General features: G+C 33.1%; 1 protein-coding gene across 1 annotated transcript; it reads right to left on the minus strand.

Annotated features, from left to right (window-relative positions):
- Positions 1-1,948: 1,948 nt before the first annotated feature.
- LOC149144436 (L-ascorbate oxidase-like) lies at positions 1,949-7,129 on the minus strand. Its single transcript, XM_089446924.1, has 5 exons — positions 6,732-7,129; positions 6,561-6,653; positions 6,174-6,386; positions 3,090-3,281; positions 1,949-2,997 (listed from the first exon to the last, which is right to left on the minus strand). The coding sequence occupies exons 1-5, from the start codon at positions 7,002-7,004 to the stop codon at positions 2,044-2,046; spliced, it is 1,725 nt and encodes a 574-aa protein (XP_089303050.1). The 5' UTR covers positions 7,005-7,129; the 3' UTR covers positions 1,949-2,043.
- Between the last annotated feature and the right edge of the window lie 14,534 nt (positions 7,130-21,663).

Raw genomic sequence — 21,663 nt, forward strand, 5'->3', positions numbered from 1 at the left:
AGTCGAGTGCCTAGAGGTAAGGTAAAGTCTAACACAGTAGATACAACAAAGTCTATGATTTACCTATATGTCAAGCATTATTAGGTTAAACACACAACTCCAGACTTAAAAGCGAAGCCATTCTTAAAAAAAATCTGAAATTTAATCTTCAGAAAAAAGTATCACCAATTTTTTGTTTATTAATAATTAACCAGCGTGCATTGGTGCAGCAACTTGTTCAATGCATGACGCTTTCATCTAATAACGTTTGTTAATCTCAACGCGTGCCAATGGAATAGTGTCTTCCACTTTGAGGGCCCATTAGCCAAGGAAGAGAGCATTGAGCGTTGAATCATATATTCTTTTAACTGGAAGAAGTCAAAATATTCCCACTATTTCATTGAAAAAAAGCCAGCATACAACTTGTGCAGGATGCGTTTTCTAGGCAACAACGAGATAGTGGCGATGATGGGACTGGAGCGGAGCATCCAAACTTTGTAATGAAATGCAATTCGATGCAATCATGGGGAAAGCAATAGACAGATATCTTTGAATTTTAATTTGGGGTATAGATAAGGTTAGTCACGATCTGACCTCCCATTTTCTGATTTGTTCAAATCATGTAGGACTTTTTTTTTATACTCAACATTCTTAAAAATAGTCAAAATCATTTATTGAGAGGATATATATTAATGTCGACGCATGCCACAAAACGGTTGCATTTGTCACTGATTTTGTTCACTTTTTATTGCGACCGAGTTGACTGTATTTTGATTTCGGCTGTGCAACATCGTGTGACTCGTTGACATTGAAACAGCTGGAAAAAGTAAGCATCCTGAAAAGAATGATGAAGAATTTTTAACAAAGTCTAGACTAATTAGTTAACACAGCCTAATTCGTTTCTGCATGTGACATTTTTAGTTTCCAAACTAATTTATCTGGTGGTTATCTCATGAACGTGGATAAGACCACGTTATTTCAGTAACGAAAAATAATATAGAACAGCATAAAGTGCAGCGACATTTACAGTTCCAAATATCAGCAATCAAATTATTAAGAGTAAATGTAGGCTCGAGCATACGTACAAATAAAATAATGATAAAGAAATTAAAATGGAGAAGAGCATTCCATATATAATATGTTTCTTTCTCATATGGTACAAACGTTTAAAGAATTCTTTTGGTTGACTGAATTTGTTTGTTCCATTTATAGAATGTGCCAGAGGCATTTATCTGAGAAATTTAATCAACTCTCAAAAAGTCGAATAAGACTAGGATATATTGCAGTAGTAGAAATTGTTGATGATTGAAGCAGATGCTATTGGATATGGAGGGATATACAAGTTGTATAGCCAAATAAAATTTGATATATATATATATATAAAAGTAACGTAAAGTAAATGTTATTTGAATTTTTTTAGGTTTATGATATTAATAATAAATTTATGTTTAAAAGAATGAATTGTTTCAAAAATTTTAATATATAAAAAATAATGTAAACGTAAAAAGGTAATGAGAAGAAAAATATAAATAACCGAAAAAAATATGAAGGAAAAGAGGCTGAAGAAAGGGAGATGAAGAGTCAGGCCGGTTAGCATTCCCTTTCTTTTAATTCTGGCCATTTTTTCCATTACTTTTATCTTTAAATTTATTAGTTAAATAATACAGAATGATGCATATGAAACATGGTGTTCTAATTATTATCAAGGATAGAAACAAATTTGTTTTCCATTTCCATAATATTCTGGGGGCATATCCACTATCCTTTCTTTGTGGCAAAAAACTTCCTTCGTTTTATCAAAGGTATGTAAATGTTGCTTAACTAAATCTTTAAACAATAGCAAGATGTAGGTGGATGCAAATAAAAACTCAAACTCAAATGTTGAAAGAAAGGCATTAAATAGCAAGATGTAGGTGGATGCAGATAAAAACTCAACTCAAATGTTGAAAGAAAGGCATTAAATAACGAGGAAAAAGATGTACAACCCCACAACCGAATAGAATCATAAAAAGCAAGCTGGCTGATTGCTACAGAAGATGCAAAGCATGAAAATGTAGCGTACTATCAAGGCAACCATGTCTTGGTCCCTCCACATCCGAGTCCAGACCTTGGAAGCTTCCCGAGCATCTCAATTCCCTCTGCGAACACCACTCCCATGCCCATGTGCAAATGAGGCTCTATGTGGCAGTGGAACGCCCATGCTCCTGCATTGTCCGCCACGAATCTGATGGCCGTCCACCCGTATGGGAACACAACAACCGTGTTTTGCAAGGGCGGATTACGGAGATTGAACTTGCCAACGTCTTGGCTTGGATTGAAAGCTCCATCGCTATAGGCGAGCACCCAGAAATCGTGGCCATGGAGGTGCCATGGATGTATGTCGCTGCTGTTAGGCGTCAAGACGTTAGCGTTCTGCAGAACAACATCGACGGTGGCGTTGAAATTAAGGGAGTAGACGGAGTTCCCTGTGACAGCGTTGGGATTTGACGGGGGTCTCATAATGTCATAGCCGTTAGGAGAGTATGTTTCCGGGGCTGCTCGATGGTCGAAGGCGTTGCGCAGCTTGTATTTCAAGGCCGCCAGGTATGGAGTAACGGACAGGACCAGAGAAACGTTGTTGATTGCCCATTTGGTGTACCCATCGATGTAGTTCTGGGTATTCAAAAGTACAATCGTGCGGTCAGATTTGGGCGGAACGCGGGGACCGAAACCGTCTCGGGCCACGATTTTGTTTGCGAAGGCCTTGCTATACGCGAAGTCGTTCCATGCCGGGCTCGCGGGTGGGGCAGTGGAGGGCCAGCTGGTAGCCTGATTGGGTATGTAGTTGAAAATGGCCAAACCCGGCGGTGTGTTGGGACGTCGCCCTCTCACGTTCACGGCTGCCCAGTAATTCTTGGACGGATCCTGGTCGGCCTTAACGAGAAAAGAATATGTCTGCCCTGAATATATGTCCACGTTCTCCACCTCAAGGGGTTCGATGTAGTTTCCGCCCGCTTCCACTAACAACATATTGTGTCCCTGCACCACAGAAGAGCAATCACATTCAATTTGAATATCGGTTTCATATTTTCTTGTCTGCAAGGGGGGGTTCAATAATAATATATAGAGACCTCTATAATGAAATTGAACGACGACAGAGCCGTGACGCTGGCAATGCGCACACGATACGTCTTCCCCGCTTCCACCGAGAGAATGAATGGCTCGCACTGGTGATTTGTGTTGTTACAATTGGCGCTGATAGTTCCGGCTTGAGTCGGCACCAGCGAGCAATTGTAGTGTCCGCGCCCTCCGATTAGCAAAGACTGTGTACACCACCAATTCCTTAACGTGAGATCAATGGGCGGATTGTTCTCAGAGTACCTCTATGCACAAAGAAACAAACGTCTACCATGTCAATTGATTCTTCTGATCATTTAATAGTAGAGAGGGAAGGGTGAAAGATAAATAGGGAAGGATGTCAACACTGGTTTATTATATTTTTTTCGGTTTGAAATTAAAAATGAAGTGTATGTGATAATATCTGGTTCTTTAACCAGATATTTCCTCTTATGTATGCAGCTGTATGTAGCTTATTATATTTCCTTAATATAATTTACAACGTGATTTTTCCTCTGGAAAACAAATATCTGGTTCTTTAACAATGATTTAGTGTAATCACATGTGAGGCCATGTGAGCGAGGCGAACTTAAAATCCTTTCAATTAAACCATATAAGCCTATCTAAGATGTCATGTACTACTAGCCTAGAAAGAAAAGAAATAGTGTTGTATAGTAACATGATGAATAAGGTAAGTATATTTGTTAAAGGTAGTTATCTAGTTATACAGGAGATTTAATGATTTATTTTAAAGATAAAACAAATAAAATTTATTTAAAAATAAATTTATATGAATAGTTATGATGTTAGTTGTTTTTAGTGTGATTTTTTGGAAAGAGTTTTTGGGGTGGGTTTTTCTTTTTTAATTTCTCTAAAATTCGGTAGGAATTTATTGAAATCATAAGTTTTATGGGTAACCCCACAATCGAAGTGTCTTTAAGTGTTTTTCACAGTGCTGAATCCATATATACAATCAAAAAACCACTTTAAATAACACAACTTAAATTTTTACCTTAATTTTTTCCGTGCAACACTAGAAAGCCCAAAAAATCACAACAAAGAAAACTCCCCATGATGATAAATTAAATATTAATATTATTGTGATGTATAGATTTATTCCATTCATATATATATCAAAATTATTATTATAGTTTTGACCTTTAGGAAAGAAGTACAACCAGATTTGAATAATTTAAATGGTTTATGAATTTAGTAATTAGAATTTGGTTATTAAAACAAGTTAACATAGTTTATTATATTAATGGATAAAGAATTAATTATATTATATATTTTTTAAATTATTATTAAGAAATAATATTTTATATGATGATATTTTTAATTTTATATATATATAAGTTTTAAAAAAAAATTAATCACAAGGTCTACTGAGATAGGTTGGCCATGACTATGTTATCATTTATTATGTAAACAATGAGATTCAAAATATAAACATAAAGATATTTTCATGGTTTAAATAGATTTTATAATTATTTAATAATAAAAAATTAGAATAAAGTATTATCATATTTTATGGCCATAAATAGATAGGGGTAAGTATTGGGGATCCAATTTAATTTGAATGATGTTTCAAATTATGGAATAGATTTAATTAAAACAAAAACATAGATACATTTTCATCTATGTAAAATATATTTAACTAATTTCAGATGGAAATTGAGTAAAAAACCCTATATTATTTATTATATTTATATCCCAAACAAATTATATAATAACAAGGGATTTATGAATTAGAGAACTATAACATATTTTATGTAAAAGTTGATACACTACTAAAATGAAATGAAATGTATTGAAGAAGTGAAAATTTGATGAAAATAAATTATTAAATCAACTATTTATAATTTACTAAATAAAGTATTTATAGCTATTTTAAAAGTACTAAAAATAAAATATATAACATTATATATATATGGAATTACACAAAGATTGTAAATTTTAGATAAGAGTTTGGTATTATAATAAGATGAAGTAGATTAAAAATTTTGAAAAATTGAAAAAAAAATTATTTTATAAATCATTTAACAAATAACAAAAAAAATATAATAAAAATTTAATGAGAAAATGAGATTTTATCATTATGAAATTAATTTAATTAATAATGTTAGTGTTTACATAAAATATTTATGTATAAAAATATATCAATTATAATTAAATTTCTATTCTCTAAAGAAAATATTTATATAAATATAAATAAATATTTACACTTATTTAATAAATAAAAATATTAAAATAAAATATATAATATAATATATTATCATATAAAATATATAAAATGATAGATATATAAACGAGATAAAAATATTAACTATATAAAAAATATAAAGGAAGAAAAGTAGAAACAAATTTAAAAGTATTTTTGTTTAGCTTATACATTTGAGTATGAATAAATGAGAGTTAAACCTTATTTATGATATCCAGTGTTAATATATTCAACCTTGTAGGGTTTAATATAAATGAAAAGGAATTTATAAAATGTGAATATGGATAAAAAAGTGTTAATGTTATTTATTATATATATTATTAATATATTTATTTTTTATAAGATTTGAATATGGATAAAAGGGTGTTTATTTTATTCTATTCTATTTCATAAAGTAATTATGAAAACATTTATTGATTAAAAATTTAATTTTTTTTTAATAAAAATTTACAGGGACTTTAACAATATACCTCTTCACCATTAATCTAAAAATCCATAAATAAAATTAATTAAATATTTATAATAATAATTTAATTAACTAATTTTTTTTATAAAATTATAAATATATTTTTTAACTATAATAAATATTAGTTATATTGATAAATGTTTTATTTTAAATTAATTTTTTAATTTAAATTTCTGTTTTATAATAAAAGTAAATTTGACATATCTGCTGGTTCCTTACATCTTTAAATCTATATTTATTTTTTCATCTAGTAAAATTATAAAATTATCATTATCGCGCAAATTATCAAAAGACATTTTTATAAAAGGATAATATTTATGCACTTATAACAATCACACGTGTTATGATTGTGCTTGTTCCTGTTGACGTTATGAAAATAGCAACCACCATGAATGTGCATGAGTGCGTTACCTGAGGCTCCCCGATCCAGCGAAAAGGTTTCGAATGGAGGCCTGTCATTTGCTCGTAGATGCTCTTGTGCCACCAGTCGCTAACAATTATATTCAACTCTCCATCGTACGGAAACGGCTCCTTTTCGCCCTTCCCAACGTCCACTATCAGAAGCCCATACAGACCCGCAGACCGTTGCATTCCAAGGTGCGCATGGTAGAAATATGTCCCAGGCTGCGCCGATTAATTCCATATAAATTATTATACTTTATTACACTATTGAAGAAAATTTCTATGAAAAATTATGATCACATTCTAATTCATGCGAATTAGATTCGAATATAGACTTTGAAAGGAAAATGAGTTTCTCACTTGAAAAATTACGAGTCATAATCAATTTGATCATACCTTGTCCACCACGAATCTGTAAACGTAAGTTTCCCCAGGGTTGATAGCACATTGCGTGACTGAGGCTGTCCCGTCTGACCAAGGCGTTCCTCGCTGCCAACATACAACAATTTAGAATACTTGCATTTCATACGAGGATTGATCTACTACTAGAAAAAGAAGAATGAGCACCTGTCGGATGCCATGCCAGTGTATGACTACTCCTTCAGTGGGAAGTTTATTCTCCAACTCCACCACAATGGTGTCTCCCGCTTCGGCCTGAATAGTAGGTCCTGGAAACCCCTCATTGATGGCTATCAAAACATTTTCTACACAGTCTGGAGACCGCAACAAGTAATTCACTTGCCATTGATAATGCCTACTCCTGCCAAATGCAGTTTGCACAAGGGCTAATAAAACCAAGATCAACAAGGAGCTGCAGATAGATGATCGGCAGCTTCCCATGGCAATGGCGCTTGCAATCTGATCAAAACCCTTCTATAACAAATCTACTGATCTGCTATAAAATTCACCCTACCTCACCTCAACGAGCAGTCTGCTGCAATGCTGTACTGTTTGAGGTATTTAGCCTAGTGGCTTTATATAGCAGAGCAGAGGGCGATAGACTTGCACATCTACTCCTCCGTAGGTATATATAGAGAGACCGTTAAACTACCAACTTGTCATTCTTCTCTCACTCTTATATTTTTTTGGTTAAATGTGTGTAATTGATCGATAGATTCGATATGGAAGCAGAAAGCTGTCTGAATTGCACTGCAATTTCTTCTTTTTTGACTTTATTGCAGCCTTAGCAGGTGACCACAGACCTGTATTCGGTTCTAGAACCCCCATAGAACTTTATGTTTTGGGTTCGGTGTACGTTGATAATGGTGTATTGATAGATTGGAGAATATTCGTTTCAGAGTAATGTGGAAGTTGTTTTGATCGGTGGCCCGGTAGACCGATGAGATTTCCACCTAATAAAATAGAAAAGTTTGAAAATGACTCGATGGTTGTTTTGAAGTTACCATACTAGAAGGTCAAAATTTTGATGACATATATATTATGTCTATATTATGCTTCAAGACAAAATTGTTATGACATTAGAATAACCCCTCTCGTAAATTGTTATGACATTAGAATAACCCCTCTCGTAAATGTAATTTTTTAAAAGTAAATATAGAATGTATATTAATATATAATATATTATAGGTCAAAAATAAAATAAAATATTATTGGTAAATTTTACTTTAAATAATATTATTTATATAATTTTATATTTTAATGTAAAAAATATTTAGAAAGAAAGAAAGAAAATAGCTTATGGTACATATTGCTTCTTCATGTGGTTGATGTATTTAGTCTTTTTCCTGCGGAGCCTCACAATAAACACTCCGAGGTTCTGACAAACCCTGGTTAAATAGATTATCTGAAGAGCTAGCTGCTAGAATATTTGCATAACTTTCTCTGTTGACTTTGAAGACCTCAAATTCTAAACACTCCGAGGTTCTGACAAACCCCTAGTTAAATAGATTATCTGAAGAGCTAGCTGCTAGAATATTTGCATAACTTTCTCTGTTGACTTTGAAGACCTCAAATTCTAAAATGAAATGCTTTTCTGTTTCCACTTTTCCTTGGACAAAAAATACACTCTCTTTCCTCCCACACTTTGTTTGGCATTTTCCCGCCCGTAGAATTCTTGAGAATTAGTCTTTAACTGAGCAATAAGAACTTTGGGTCTCCAAGAAATATTGGCCGCTTTTTGTTGGTGATTATGAGTGGGATTAAACACTTCAATATAGTACTTTTTCTTTCTTTCTCCCTAGCTCCTTATCCCAAATAGGCTTGTGGAACTTCTCCATAACAAAAAAATTTATTATTATTGTTTAGGGGATATGTGTTCAAGCAAATACCCCATTTATTAAACCATTTGTTATTTTGTTGCATCCGAGTCTTCCTTCTTTTGCACAATATGTCATTAAAGACAACCTTAGGCCATCTGCCCTCTTCAATTTGCTCAATTTTTTTAAAATAAATTATGACTCACACCATAACAATTGCTTCAATAGGAGCAACCCCTATTTCACTTAACAAGATAGTATAAGGAATTGCACTTTTAATTTTGAATTTATTTGTTATCAAATGCTTCTGAATTTTCTCAAATTGTTTCCACTGCATGTTGGATGTATTGCTGACCCACAGTTCACAACCATAGAGAATCACTCGAATCACTAGTAGCCCAAAAAGAGTTTGAGTGGTTTCTAAGACCCATAACTTTTCCTCTCTACAACTATTTTGAAAAGCACAAAATTCTTTCCAACCACCCCAAAGTTCTTTTCTCTCTACACCCATCCCAGCTTAGATTTTTGCTGAAGTCAATTCCAACGTATTTGTAGTCCACAACTTCTTCCAGAATGTTGTCTTCAAAGTAGAACTTATGTTGGTTATGTTTTCCATTTTTAGATAAAACCCATACTTTCGTTTTGCTAATATTGACTTGCATCCCCACCCTTCTACAAAAATCTCATGGGATAGTAAGTGCTCTTTCAAGCCAAGAGAAGCTAATATTGACTTGCATCCCCAACCTTCTACAAAAATGCTCATGGGATAGTAAGTGCTCTTTCAAGCCAAGAGAAGATTTAACAATCATAATAAGGTCATATGCATACAAAAGAAGCCTTATAGCAAACTTTCCCAAATGGATACCATCACCCCCTTGCGAATTTAACCACTCCCCAAGCTTCTCGATATATAAACCAAAAAATGTAGGAGACAATCGACAACCTTGCTTGACCCTGATATCACTTCTAAAACTTTTAGAAATGCCTGATGAAATTCTAATTTTAACTTTCACCTCTTCATACATCTTATGCACAGCTACTCTTAAATGTTTAGGAATCCCAAGTTCCTCCATTTTGTGCCATAACTTATCCCTAAGAACTGTGTCAAACGCTTTTCTGAAATCAACAATGCAAAAAAAGGCTTCTTCTTTTTTCTCCCAAACGTTTTCAATTCTATGCCTTAAAGTTATACAATGATCAACTGTGGAATGTTTAGGTCTAAAAGATGCTTTCCCTTTAGCACACTTATCTCTTTCTTCTGCCCACTTGTTGATTTCATTTTCTAGCATGCTTCCAAATAACTTTGCAAGCAAGCGTTTTATTATTATGGTCCTATAATTAGAGGGATTATTGATGTCACCACTTTTGAAAAGTGGTATTGCCAGACTAGTTGTCCAATCTGTGGGAACCCCTATTGTATGATGTTACTGAAATTTTTGTAATGTGGGGTGCAAGAATATTTAATCCCCAATTGAGATACTGTACTTGGAGTTCAACTAAGTCTTTTACTTTTTTAACACCCAACTTCTTGATACCCATCTCTACCTCTTACACCGTGAAGAGTTCAATATCAGTGTTGACTAAGGGGGAGGGTCAACCTTGGGATCCTTCTCATAGAGTTGTCTTGCATATTCAAACCATTTAGAATTTGTAATACTATTTTCATTTTACATCTTTCTCAGTTGGAGCTCCTTCCAAAATAATTTCGGGTTATTTTTCCCAAGGAAGATTAGTTCTTCCTTCCTTGAAACCATGAAATTGACCTTTTGCTTTCTTCATATCTCCTAGTAAGTTTTTGAGCTTTTTTTTATCCTTGTTTGCCTCTTTCCAAATTCTCCTTGCCTTTTTTCATTCCTTTTCAAACCAAGCATTAACCAGAATTCAATTTGTTTCAGACTTCTTAATTTTTTTCTCTTTTGCACTTTGCAAGTGCGCTTTGAATTAAATGTGTTAATTCGTGACTATGAAGGCCATGAATTAGGGTTTTCTCCTTCTTGAAGAGCCTCTCTAACGTCAATTTGAAGGTAGTAAAATTTTATGTAGCTAAAAGAATTCTGCCCTTTAGGAGATTTTGTTGAACACAGTGAGTTTTTTACTCTAATTGCTTCTTTCTAGTCCAAGGGAAACTTAAATAAATTGGCTTTTGATTTGCTTTTAAGTCCCAAAGATGATCTCCAATCAAAACTTCCTCCATTTTCTCACACAGCCCATGCAAGCAAATTACATAATCTGCTACACTTGCTCCATTGTAAGTATTGCAAGTGAAATTATGGGACTTTTCTCATCCAATCAAACCATTACAAATGACTAAATCGAAGGCCCCACATAGAGTAAGTAATTGTTCACCAAAGAGATTGCATTCCTTGTTTTCTGAAATTATTTCCCACTGATGATTACTCTCTTTTGTAAGCCAAATAGGGTTGCAATCTTCTTTACAACAAAGAATGCTAGCTTGCTCACTTGCAATCCTAGCATTAAAATCACCCACTATAAGGACTTCACCTAGTTGGGAATATGTTGAAATATCGACTTTTAAGGTTGCAAAAAGATCTTTGTGGTCAAGCCCTCTACTTTTGTATATTTTTTAAACTTGCGGTGCAAAATAGCATGCTGCAATTCTGATATGATTTCAATTTTCTAATATTTTAAACCAAATAAATTTTTTATTTGAACCTTATTTTTCTAAGTGAATGAGACAACGTTCTTTTTCCCTCACTAATACCATGATACCCCCGTGTCATTTTCCATTCCTTGTTTCCTTGTCCCACACTGCCATCTTCCAGTATCCTTCAAACAAAGGTGTTTTGCACCCTTCATACTCATGTGCTTCTATGAGACAAATTATGTCTCTATCTTCTGCAATCGGTCCTCACCTCCATGGGTGACATATGCAGTTCCAACAAACTTAAGGAAAATTGGGTATGATTTGATTGTTATTTATTTTGACATGCGAGACTCACAGTTGGGTCTTTGTCCCTGCTTTCACATAAGGACTTTGCTTCACAGTTGAGTCTTTGTCCCTGCTTTCCCATACTGACGTTGCTTTCTAATTTCCTGTTGAAGAATTTGTTGCCTCTTCTTTATTACCATCTTGCTACTCTATTTTGGAAGGAGGTCCAAATCATGCTATCACAACTTTACCTTTATAAATCCATTCTCTCTTGTTTCCTTAACCTTTGACATTTTCTCCCTCATTTCCTCTTGTTGTCTTACAATTAAATCTTTTTCTAGAAAAAAGTGAGTACCCCTCAATAGATGCTTCTTGCTTAGAATGATATATTTATCACACAAGCTACGCATGATGACTTTTATGGACTTGACTCTCTCATCGTTAAACTTGCCCACTCTCCATGCTTAGCATATTTGTCCTTACCATAAACAAAATTTGAAATCTATCATATCAATATCAAAATATTTATAAAATATCAAAATATTTATAAAATATGAAGTGTATTTTGATTTATAAATATAATACTCATTATACTTTAATAAGTATTTGTAAAGTTTTTGTTAAGAAATTTACTATAAATTAATATTTATAGCGATGATAAATATTATTCAAAATATATAACGTAATTTTATTGAGAACTTGTTTATGATTGGAATGGTCAATTATATAATTACAAAATATAATTTAAATATTTTTTAAATTTTATATGTAAATTTATTATGATTTTTTTTGTAATTTTAATAATATTTGCGTAAAATACTTGTTTTATTACATGCGTTATTATCTATATTTTTCATAAATAATATTTTTAATTAAGTAAATTTAATCTAATATTTAGATTTGTTATTATAAATACTTTTTTTATTTGTTAATTAGAAATTAAATATAATTTTAATTTTATTTAATGGAGATTTGAACTTTAAATTTTAATAAATTTTAATTATTTTTCGAAAACTATATTATAAATTTTAAATATATTTTAAAAAATAAAAAATATAATTTATAAAACTTTATAATAAAATAAGTAACGAATGTGTATTAATAATAATAACAACTAATAACGTTCTTAAAATACATATTAAGTCACAAAGAGGAATCAGGGAAGAAGTGAAAAAATGTTTATGAGAATAAATTTTTTAAAATACATGTTAAATTCATAAATGATGTTAATTCAAGGAAGTCTAGGAATTAAGGAAGAAATATTTTGGTGGGATATGTGAGGAAGGAAGATTCTTTAATAATAAATTAAGTTAGAGTTTTATATGGGAAAATTATATGGAATTCAAAGTTATATGGATAGATGTGGAGGTCATAATATAAGTAGATTAATGAATGCATAAAAAAGTGTTTTCAAAGTGAAAAAATCAGATTTTGATATTTAAAAATAAAAATTATATTTTAATTATATAAATAGGTATGTTTATTTTGGAATAAGATTTCTAAAATATTAATTTTATTATCTAAAGTAGTATGGATTTAAGGTTTAAAAAATATTTAAGAGTATTTCTTAGTAAAATTCATATATCAAAGATAGGTATGCTGTTTTTAGTTTTTTAATTAAATTGATTAATTAAAAAATATGTTATATGAATATAGGTTATGATTTTTTTTATACATATGATAACAGTAAACTATGATATTGTAACAAAATTTATTTATAAATTAAGAATCTGTAGGATAATATGAGCATAAATATCCATGGTTAAGATATATATATATATATATATATATATATATATATATAGACAATATACACTGAAGCATGATGCAAGTGTTTTGATTAGTATGGACATTTGCAAGTCATTTAATTTATATGGATGAGTTAATTTAATTATCAAAGAATAACTTTATTTATAATTAATAAGATAATAATAATTTAAAGCTATAATGTAATTAATTTTATATTGTTTTTAATCTTGATAATGTACACTGAAACATGAGGTAAGTGTTTTGATCACTGTAGACATTTACAAGTCATTTAATTTATATGGATGAGTTAATTTATCGAAGAAAGTAAAGTCTTTTAGTATTTTTTAAAATTTTAAAATAAAAATAAAAATATATAAATTTTCCCATATTATTCACACTTTATATAGTAAAATAAACAAAAATTATTTTATAACATTTGTAATGAGCCTACTTGGTAAGCTCATGAAAATAGAAAATAAATGTAGCCACAAAGTTCTATGTTAAAATCCCCTAAAATATCTAAAATAAATTATAGTAGTAGAGGTCAAAATGACCTTGTCTCATATAAGTACAAGGCCAACATTATTATACAATTTTTTAAAAATTCAAATCAGTAAATCAATCAAACAAACAAAAAAAAAATATAAATATATTTAAAAATAATAATTTTTGAACTTTAAATTATAAATAATATATTCTACTTCACCCCCAACGTGACTTCTATTATGATTTCTTCCAGTTACATGTAACTTGCATGTTTTCCGGTATACTTACAAAGAAATGTTATCATATTCCATTCCCACTCTAAAAGCTACACGAAAATAATGCAAGACTGCTAGATAATAGACAGCCATTATAAAGGGAATATAAGGACGGATTTGGTATTAGGTGCAGAGTATAGAATAATGTGATTAGTTGCTCAAAGTTTGATACTGTATGATCCCTAAGGCGGAATACCTTCGATACCACTCATTTTGAGTATAATACACCAGCGAATCAATCTATAAGCGCCTCCCTGACCCAAAAGAAAATAATAATAATAATTAACGGTGGTTTATGAAATGATAACGCCCCTGCCCTTTACTCCATTTTCGATGCTAAAATGTATTAACTTTTGACATTATTTTTGAAACAAAAATGGTATCATCGTCGCTTTTTGCCTGCCACGTAGGTAAGAGAATCTTTTAGGCATTTGGATAATCATAAAATGTTTTAAACTAAATGCACCCATTTTTTAAGAAAATTGTTTTTTAAACGGAACATTGTGTTTGTTTGTTTCGCTCACATGATTTGTGATTAAGTTATTATGTTGTGTACGTTATTATGTTTTTAAGGATATAATATGTTATTATGTATTGTTTAAGTAGAAAATTTGGAAGTCAAGAACGTCATTATGATACGAATTGTTTTTAAGTTTTTTGAGTTTAACGACGCCTCTGCATAATTGGATGTCGTGTATGTTAAGGGTCTATTAATTTTTTATGACAGTTTTTTAGGCGTTAATCTAAATCCTACCTGAACAATTATTATTTCCAAACCAACGTCTCTTTCACGCTGAGGAGAATCGAGTGTTGCTGTGGGACTGCAGCCCCGTGTCTGTGATACTGTGGTCACAGGTGGTTGCATCTTTATGGGAAAAGCAGTGTGGTTTGTGAAACTTGGAAAGCTTTTTATTGAAAGATTTTCTGGTTCCTAATTCAATTATTGAAAGATTATCCAGTTCCTAACTCAATTATTGTATAACGCAGCGCCAACAGTGTGAGGCATGGTTATGAGATGAAGATTAAAGTGAATGGAGAGCGTTAGCAATAAAAGGTCGAGTGGGAAGTTCAGAGCTCAGTGGATGGAGCAAAGCCTAAGATTAGTTGTTGATAATTTTCACTTTAGAATAAGAAGTCTAGATTTAACAAGAAGCCATTGTAAGTGATTGGAGAGAGATTAAAATTAGAAATCTGAGTGCATAGAAGTAGGATAAAGTTTAGCACAGTAAATAAAGCAAATTATATGATTTACGTAGTTGTGAAGGATTATTAGGTTAAACACAGAGCTCCAGACTTATGCCCAGGCTATTCCTAAGAAAATCAGATATTTAATCTGCTAGAACGCCAGTCAACATTCTCTTTTATTAATATTTAACCCCAAGTGAATGCTGCAATTTGGTATAATTGGTATAATGGAATGACCCCGTTTGCTTTGTTAACAGGGTATAATGGGATGATTCGCTTTGCTTTGTTAACATTATTTTAAAGGCTTTTTAGTATTTGGCTGAACTTATTATTTATTTATGTTTTATTTATTTTATTTTTGTTTTCTATTATATAGATGGCATATTTTAATATTTAAATGATATGGAATAAAGTTGATCGTAAATTTTATTCATGGTTAAATTTACATCATGCAACTTTAATGTCTTACATATTTATTTAAAAGGTTTTGGTTAGTCTCAATGATGGTTAATGGAATCATGAGTATTTTTTAAGTGTTATTTTTTCAAGTTTCTAGTAGGTTTTTGGCTCAAATTTGGTGGAGAAAATTGTAGTCAATTCTTGGTTTGTGTTGCTTAAATTAGTTTTTTTATTTCATATATGGATTTACCTCTCTATAAAACTCCTAATACACTTCTATTATGAAGATTTCACTTGTCAAACTTGTAATTTCAATAAAGTCATACCACATTTTGGGAAAAATAGATCAGAAAATATACCGATAAACTCTCCAAAAAATCACACTTAAAAACTACTAAATGAAATAATGTCTTTTATTTTAATATTGTTGGAAAACCCTTATTTAAAATAAAAAAGTTAGAAGCTTTGACCTTTTAGAACCATATTTTTATTATTGAGATATTTATAAAAATATTAATAACAAAAAAATTTCATTGTAAGTGATAAATAAAATAATTCAATTTACACATTATGTAAAATTATATATAAAGAGATATTTTTATTTTGTTGATAAGTGTTTTCTAATTTAAATCATGAGGGCATTTGGTAATGTAAATATCTATATATAAGGAGAATGTGCTTCTATCTTATGGATATATGAGAGGGGTATATATTTCAAAATATATAGCTAACAAAAAACATTTTAATATAAACAATGTGGGTCATAAATAAACTATTTTAATGGTCATGTTGAGTAAAATATACCAATTTAAATTATGTCTATATTATATAAATCAAATTAAATAAAAATAAAGAAAATCTTATAGTTAAAATATTTTATTAGTATGTTGCTTTAGATGGAGTTATATAATCCCTTCCATGCTCAATATGGTGTGTGTGTTAGTGTATATATATCTAGTGTAGATCCATTTTAAATCTATATCCATTAAGTTCCGAGAGGGATCAAATATCTCGAGATTAAAACCTTTTTCCAAGTCTTCCAGGTCATATATGTATATGCCCAAAAGGTAGGTGAGACTCTCTCATGTTATATTTAGTTTCTTTTGACTAGCCCTTAATAGTCCTAAGCTTGGAAATAATATTCTCATGCAATCTTTTCACAACAACGCTCAACTCAATAGGAACGATTATATGTAGATATCAGTGTTTCAGATTAATCACATCATGAGGATTTGTTTAGAACCAACTAATGTGATTCATCCTCAAGGCAAAGTGGAAAATTAATTTATCTGAAAAAATATATAACATGGATGCATCATTTCCTATTGAAAATTAATAATTAGTTAATTTGTTAGTAAAAAATTTAGCGATGCGTTAATTTGTTACGGCTCGAAAAAGAAAGCATACTAAAAAGAATCCTAAAGTATTTTTAACGAGGTCTAGCCTAATTAGTTAACACAGCCTAATGCTACCCGTCTCCTTGCCCAAAATTTGTTTCTGCGTGTGATATTATTAGGTTTGAAACTGATTTATCACGTGGTTTTATCAAAATTGATTATGTCCTACCTGTAAATATTTCACAGTCGAATTTCGTACGATGTTGTTATCACTCCAAAGTAATAAAATATTGGTATCTCATGAAAACCGACCATATAAAACTGGAGAAAGTGCAGTAACATCTGAAGTTACAGGAAATAAGAGAAATAAAAAGGAACGATTCAAAACAAAGGATAAAGTTTTATATTTGATAATTTATTTTCCGAATATGGTATAGCAGTTCAACGCTAATACTGTTCTATTTGCTATATTAATATCATGGAGCCAAACAAAAACAATATTTGGGAAAAGTGATTAAATGTTTAAAACTTAAATAAAACTTGTTCAATTTTGTCAATATTGTCAATATTCTTAGCGGTTGGAAATATCAGGTGATTTCAAACTCAAAAGACTAGAGAACAACGTTCCGATACCATTGTTGGGAATTTTTCTGGTAAAATTCCAAAAACAAAATCACAGAACAGAGAATAATGCTTTGTTTTTCACACACATGATGTTAACACAGTGGAAACATAAAAAAATTTATTTGCAGCTGACAGAGTTTTCACACACCAACAAATTTCTATTCATTAATAAAAACTACTGTTACAAAATATGGTTCTTCCTCTCTCAGAGAGGGATTTACAAAAACAAAAGATTCAGACTGTTGTCTGTTGTATATTCTATTTTGCTGCTGTTGCCTTTTTTTTTCATTCACGCGCTGCTGCATTCTATATTTTTACTTCTTCGCACTGCTGTGCATTACAATTCATTTACACGGCTGTGTATATTTTTATACGCACTGCTGCGTTCTTCCTTCTTCTTTTTCATCTTACACAAAAGAACATTATATATATATATATATATATATATATATATATATGACAACAAAGAGACTTACTTCACGTTTTCACTTGCCATGCTGCCATAAAGGAAATAATGAAAATTAAATGGTTTTACCAACTTTTTCTTGTGCCCTCCCTGGATGCGGGTGACAAGACGCGTGTTAATGAAGAGCCACATGCTAGCCATGTGCTGCCTCAAGATTAAGGCTGGCAAGCTGATACGACGCTCGCCGCCAAGGAATAAAAGCATGGGAGAACAACAGAAGCATTTTAATGCTCTGTCCCGTTCACTGGTGCGATTGCAACAAGCAGTTATGGCGAACAGGATTCGAGGTGGTGATGGGGAGGTTGAAAAAGGTGGTGGGTCGGCTCTCCATGCACCGGTTCACGCTCAATTTATGGTTCTCGGTGTTCAGGCTCTTGCCTGGTTTATGGTTCTTCAAGCAACAGCACTTGCTGTCAAAGCCATTTCCCTGACTGTTGGATGCCGTCTCAAGTCTGAAAGGTTATCCTATTCTGCATTGCTCCATACCCCTGGTGTTCTTGCAAATATGGTGAGGCCTCGACAGCGATTGCTCAACCGTCGAGGTTCTACTCGAGGTGGGTCTTCGCGTCCTCGAGCTGATGCATCCCAATCCCACTGTTTCCACTGCCATTGTCATCGAATCACTGAGGCCAACCCCCTCCAAACAAGCCAATTTCTGGACTCAAGCGCCTCAGACTCTGATCTGGCACCTACGCCTGCCTTTGGTTCTGCCATTTTTACCTTTAGCAGTTCTCTGAACAAACCCCGTATCAATGCCCACGTATCGGTTCTCTTCCTTGAGGACTCTCTAGATGGTGGCGATGTTCATCACAGTAAGGGGAAGCACCCAGGTGAAAGCTCAGTGGACGCCATGGAGAAGCCTGCGGATCTCAGGCACAAGAGGTGTCGACATCCAAAGGAGACAATGTCAACATGGACTCCTTTCCCACTGCGGAGGAAATTGAGAAGTATGGCTGGTGCAGGGTGGTCGAGGAGGAGCCGGACGAATAGCCGCCCATCTGTTCGGAATCTTGACCTCCATCGCTGCTCAGGTCTTGTTTTGGTTTCACTGTTTATGTCTTGTTGGCTTAGAGTCTGTTTATGCTATGTCTGTACCGCCCGAAAGGGATAATACTGAAGGTCTTTTGATGCCCCTACGGGGGTTGAACACTTTTGGTTCAGCGCCCCTACGAGGGATGTCTAGTTTTGGTCTGGCTGCTCTTTTGTGGTATAGTGCCCCTGCGAGGGTTGTTTCGCTCAGACGTGGTGCCCCTGCGAGGGCTGCTCTTTTTTGGTCACTCCTATTCCAAAGTGCCACAGTTGGCCTCTGGTAAAATGACTCCGTGAATGTAACTGTTTTTCTTGATCCTGTAAATAATAGAATAGTTTTAACGAGAAAAAAAAAACTTTTTCTTGTGCCCATACTCCCGCCGAAATAAAATTAAAATCCTTACCAAAACTTACCAACCCACAGTAAATTCCATTTACTGTTTTACTGACATTTACTGGCGGTCAATAATTGTAACTTTCACTTCACGTAAAATTCATGCTGCAGGCCTGTACTTAATCGTTGACTTCAATTGGATCGCATCGCAGAAGGCTATCGGGAGGTTGAGACAAGTTGAGAGATGAGCGATCAGCGATGTGCGATAATATCGCATCGCTAAAACATATCGCATTGTAAGAGACAGGTGCATAACGAGCGTAGGGTGAAACTTGCGATCTGCGATATGTGATAATTATCGCATCGCAAAAAAAAACATATCACAATTATCAAAAAACATAGCACATAACGGAGGGTGACATGGTGAGTTTGCGATTTGCGATAGATCGCATCGCAAATAAAGCTTCAGTTGAAATTATTATTTCAACACTCCCCTTTAATTTCAAGTGTTGGGTTATCAATCATACCGAGACGCTTCCTTAAAAATTCAAAGCTTTCCTGATCCAGTGGCTTTGTCAGGATGTCTGCTCCCTATTCCTGAGTCCTGCAATGTTGTAGAACAATTTCTCCATTGTTCACCAATTCTCTGATGTAGTGAAACCTTGTATCAATGTGTTTCGTTCGCTTGTGAAACACAGAATTCTTAGACAAACAAAAAATCACCGTTGTTGTTGCCTGCTCTTGGCATAGACTTCTTAACAGTCTCCTCATCCAAACCGCTTGACACGTTGCTGCTGTAGCTGCCACGTACTCTGCTTCTGCTGTAGACAACGCCACAATTGGCTGTTTCTTGGAAGCCCATGAAATGGCTCCTGAACCCATGTGAAAAAGATAACCGGATGTGATTTTCCGATCATCCACACTTCCAGCCCAATCGCTATCGGTGTAGCCAACCAAATCTGAATTTTCTGAAAAAGTATACAAAATGCCAAATCTTTTTGTACCTTTGACATACCTCAGAATTCTTTTTGCTGCCTACCAATGTGCCTCTTTTGGCCTCTCCATGAATCTGGAAATCAAACTAACAGCAAACATTATGTGAGGCCTAGTTGCAGTTAAATACATAAGGCTGCCAACTATGCTCTTATATAAGCTAGGATCAAAATCCTTGCTGTTGTCCTCTTTGCTGAGTTTTAATCCCATTACTGTGGGAGTGATTGCTGCTTTGCACTCTTGCATATTAAACTTTCTCAACACTTCATTTACATATCTTGCTTGAGAGATAAAAATTCCATTTTCATTTTGATCTACTTCTATTCCTAAAAAGTATCTCAGCAAACCCATGTCAGTCATTTCAAATTCCTCTTTCATGACTGATTTGAAGTTTTCAATGAGGTAGTCATCATTGCCTGTAAAAATAACATCATCAACATACAATACTACAATTAAAATCTTACCATCCTTTTCTTTGATGTAGACAGTGGGTTCTCCCTCACATTTGTCAAATCCATTTTCCAGTAGATAAGAATCTATCCTACTGTACCACGCTCTTGGCACTTGTTTCAGCCCATAAAGAGCTTTCTTCAATCTGCACACTTTGTGCTCTTGGTCTTTCTTCTCATAGCCTAGAGGTTGCTCAATATAAACCTCTTCCTTTAACACTCCATTTAGGAATGCCGACTTCACATCTATTTGGTAGACTTTCCATTTTTTTTGTGCTTCTATGGACAACACTGCTCTCACGGTTTCCATTCTTGCAACCAGTGCGAAAGTCTCCTCATAATCTCTCCCATACTGCTGCTTGTACCCTTTGACAACCAACCTTGCCTTGTGTCTTTCAATTTTGCCTTCAGCATTGCACTTGGTCTTATAGACCCATTTGACTCCAATAACTTCTTTACCTTTTGGTAGCTCAACCAAATCCCATGTCTTGTTTCTTTCTATGGCTTTCATTTCTTCATCCATAGCTTCTATCCATTTCTTATCTTTAATAGCATCTTCGAAATGAATAAGGTCATTAACATGACAATATAATGCAAACAAAGAATTCATTCCTTGATTATAAATGTCACTCAAGTTTATGAACTTCTTACCTCTTTCACTTGGTGTTCAAGTGCTTGAAGATACACTTGAATTTCCTCCTTGTGGTGTGCTTCAAGAAGCACTCTCATTTCTCCTCAAAGGTGTTCATTGATGTCCTTGTGTTGGCGCTGCTGTTTGGGGATGTATTTCTACCATCTACTCATCATCTTCATCATGAGACAAACAGTTTTTAACATTCACTGTTTTCTCTATGCTTCCATCCCAAGCTTCCTCCTCAATGAACTGAACATCTATGCTCACAAAGAACTTCTTGGTGGATGGGATATACAACCTGTAAGCTTTGGATACCTCACTGTATCCAATGAAGATGCATTTCTCCCATTTGCTGTCCAACTTCCTCCTTAGCTGATCAGGAATGTGTGCATAAGCCACACATCCAAAAACTTTCATGTGGGTGACTGCTTGC

The sequence above is a fragment of the Pinus tabuliformis genome, chromosome X (genome assembly GCF_031772625.1).
Source record: "Pinus tabuliformis cultivar Carrire ecotype Pingquan chromosome X, CPIR1, whole genome shotgun sequence".
NCBI lineage: Eukaryota > Viridiplantae > Streptophyta > Pinopsida > Pinales > Pinaceae > Pinus > Pinus tabuliformis.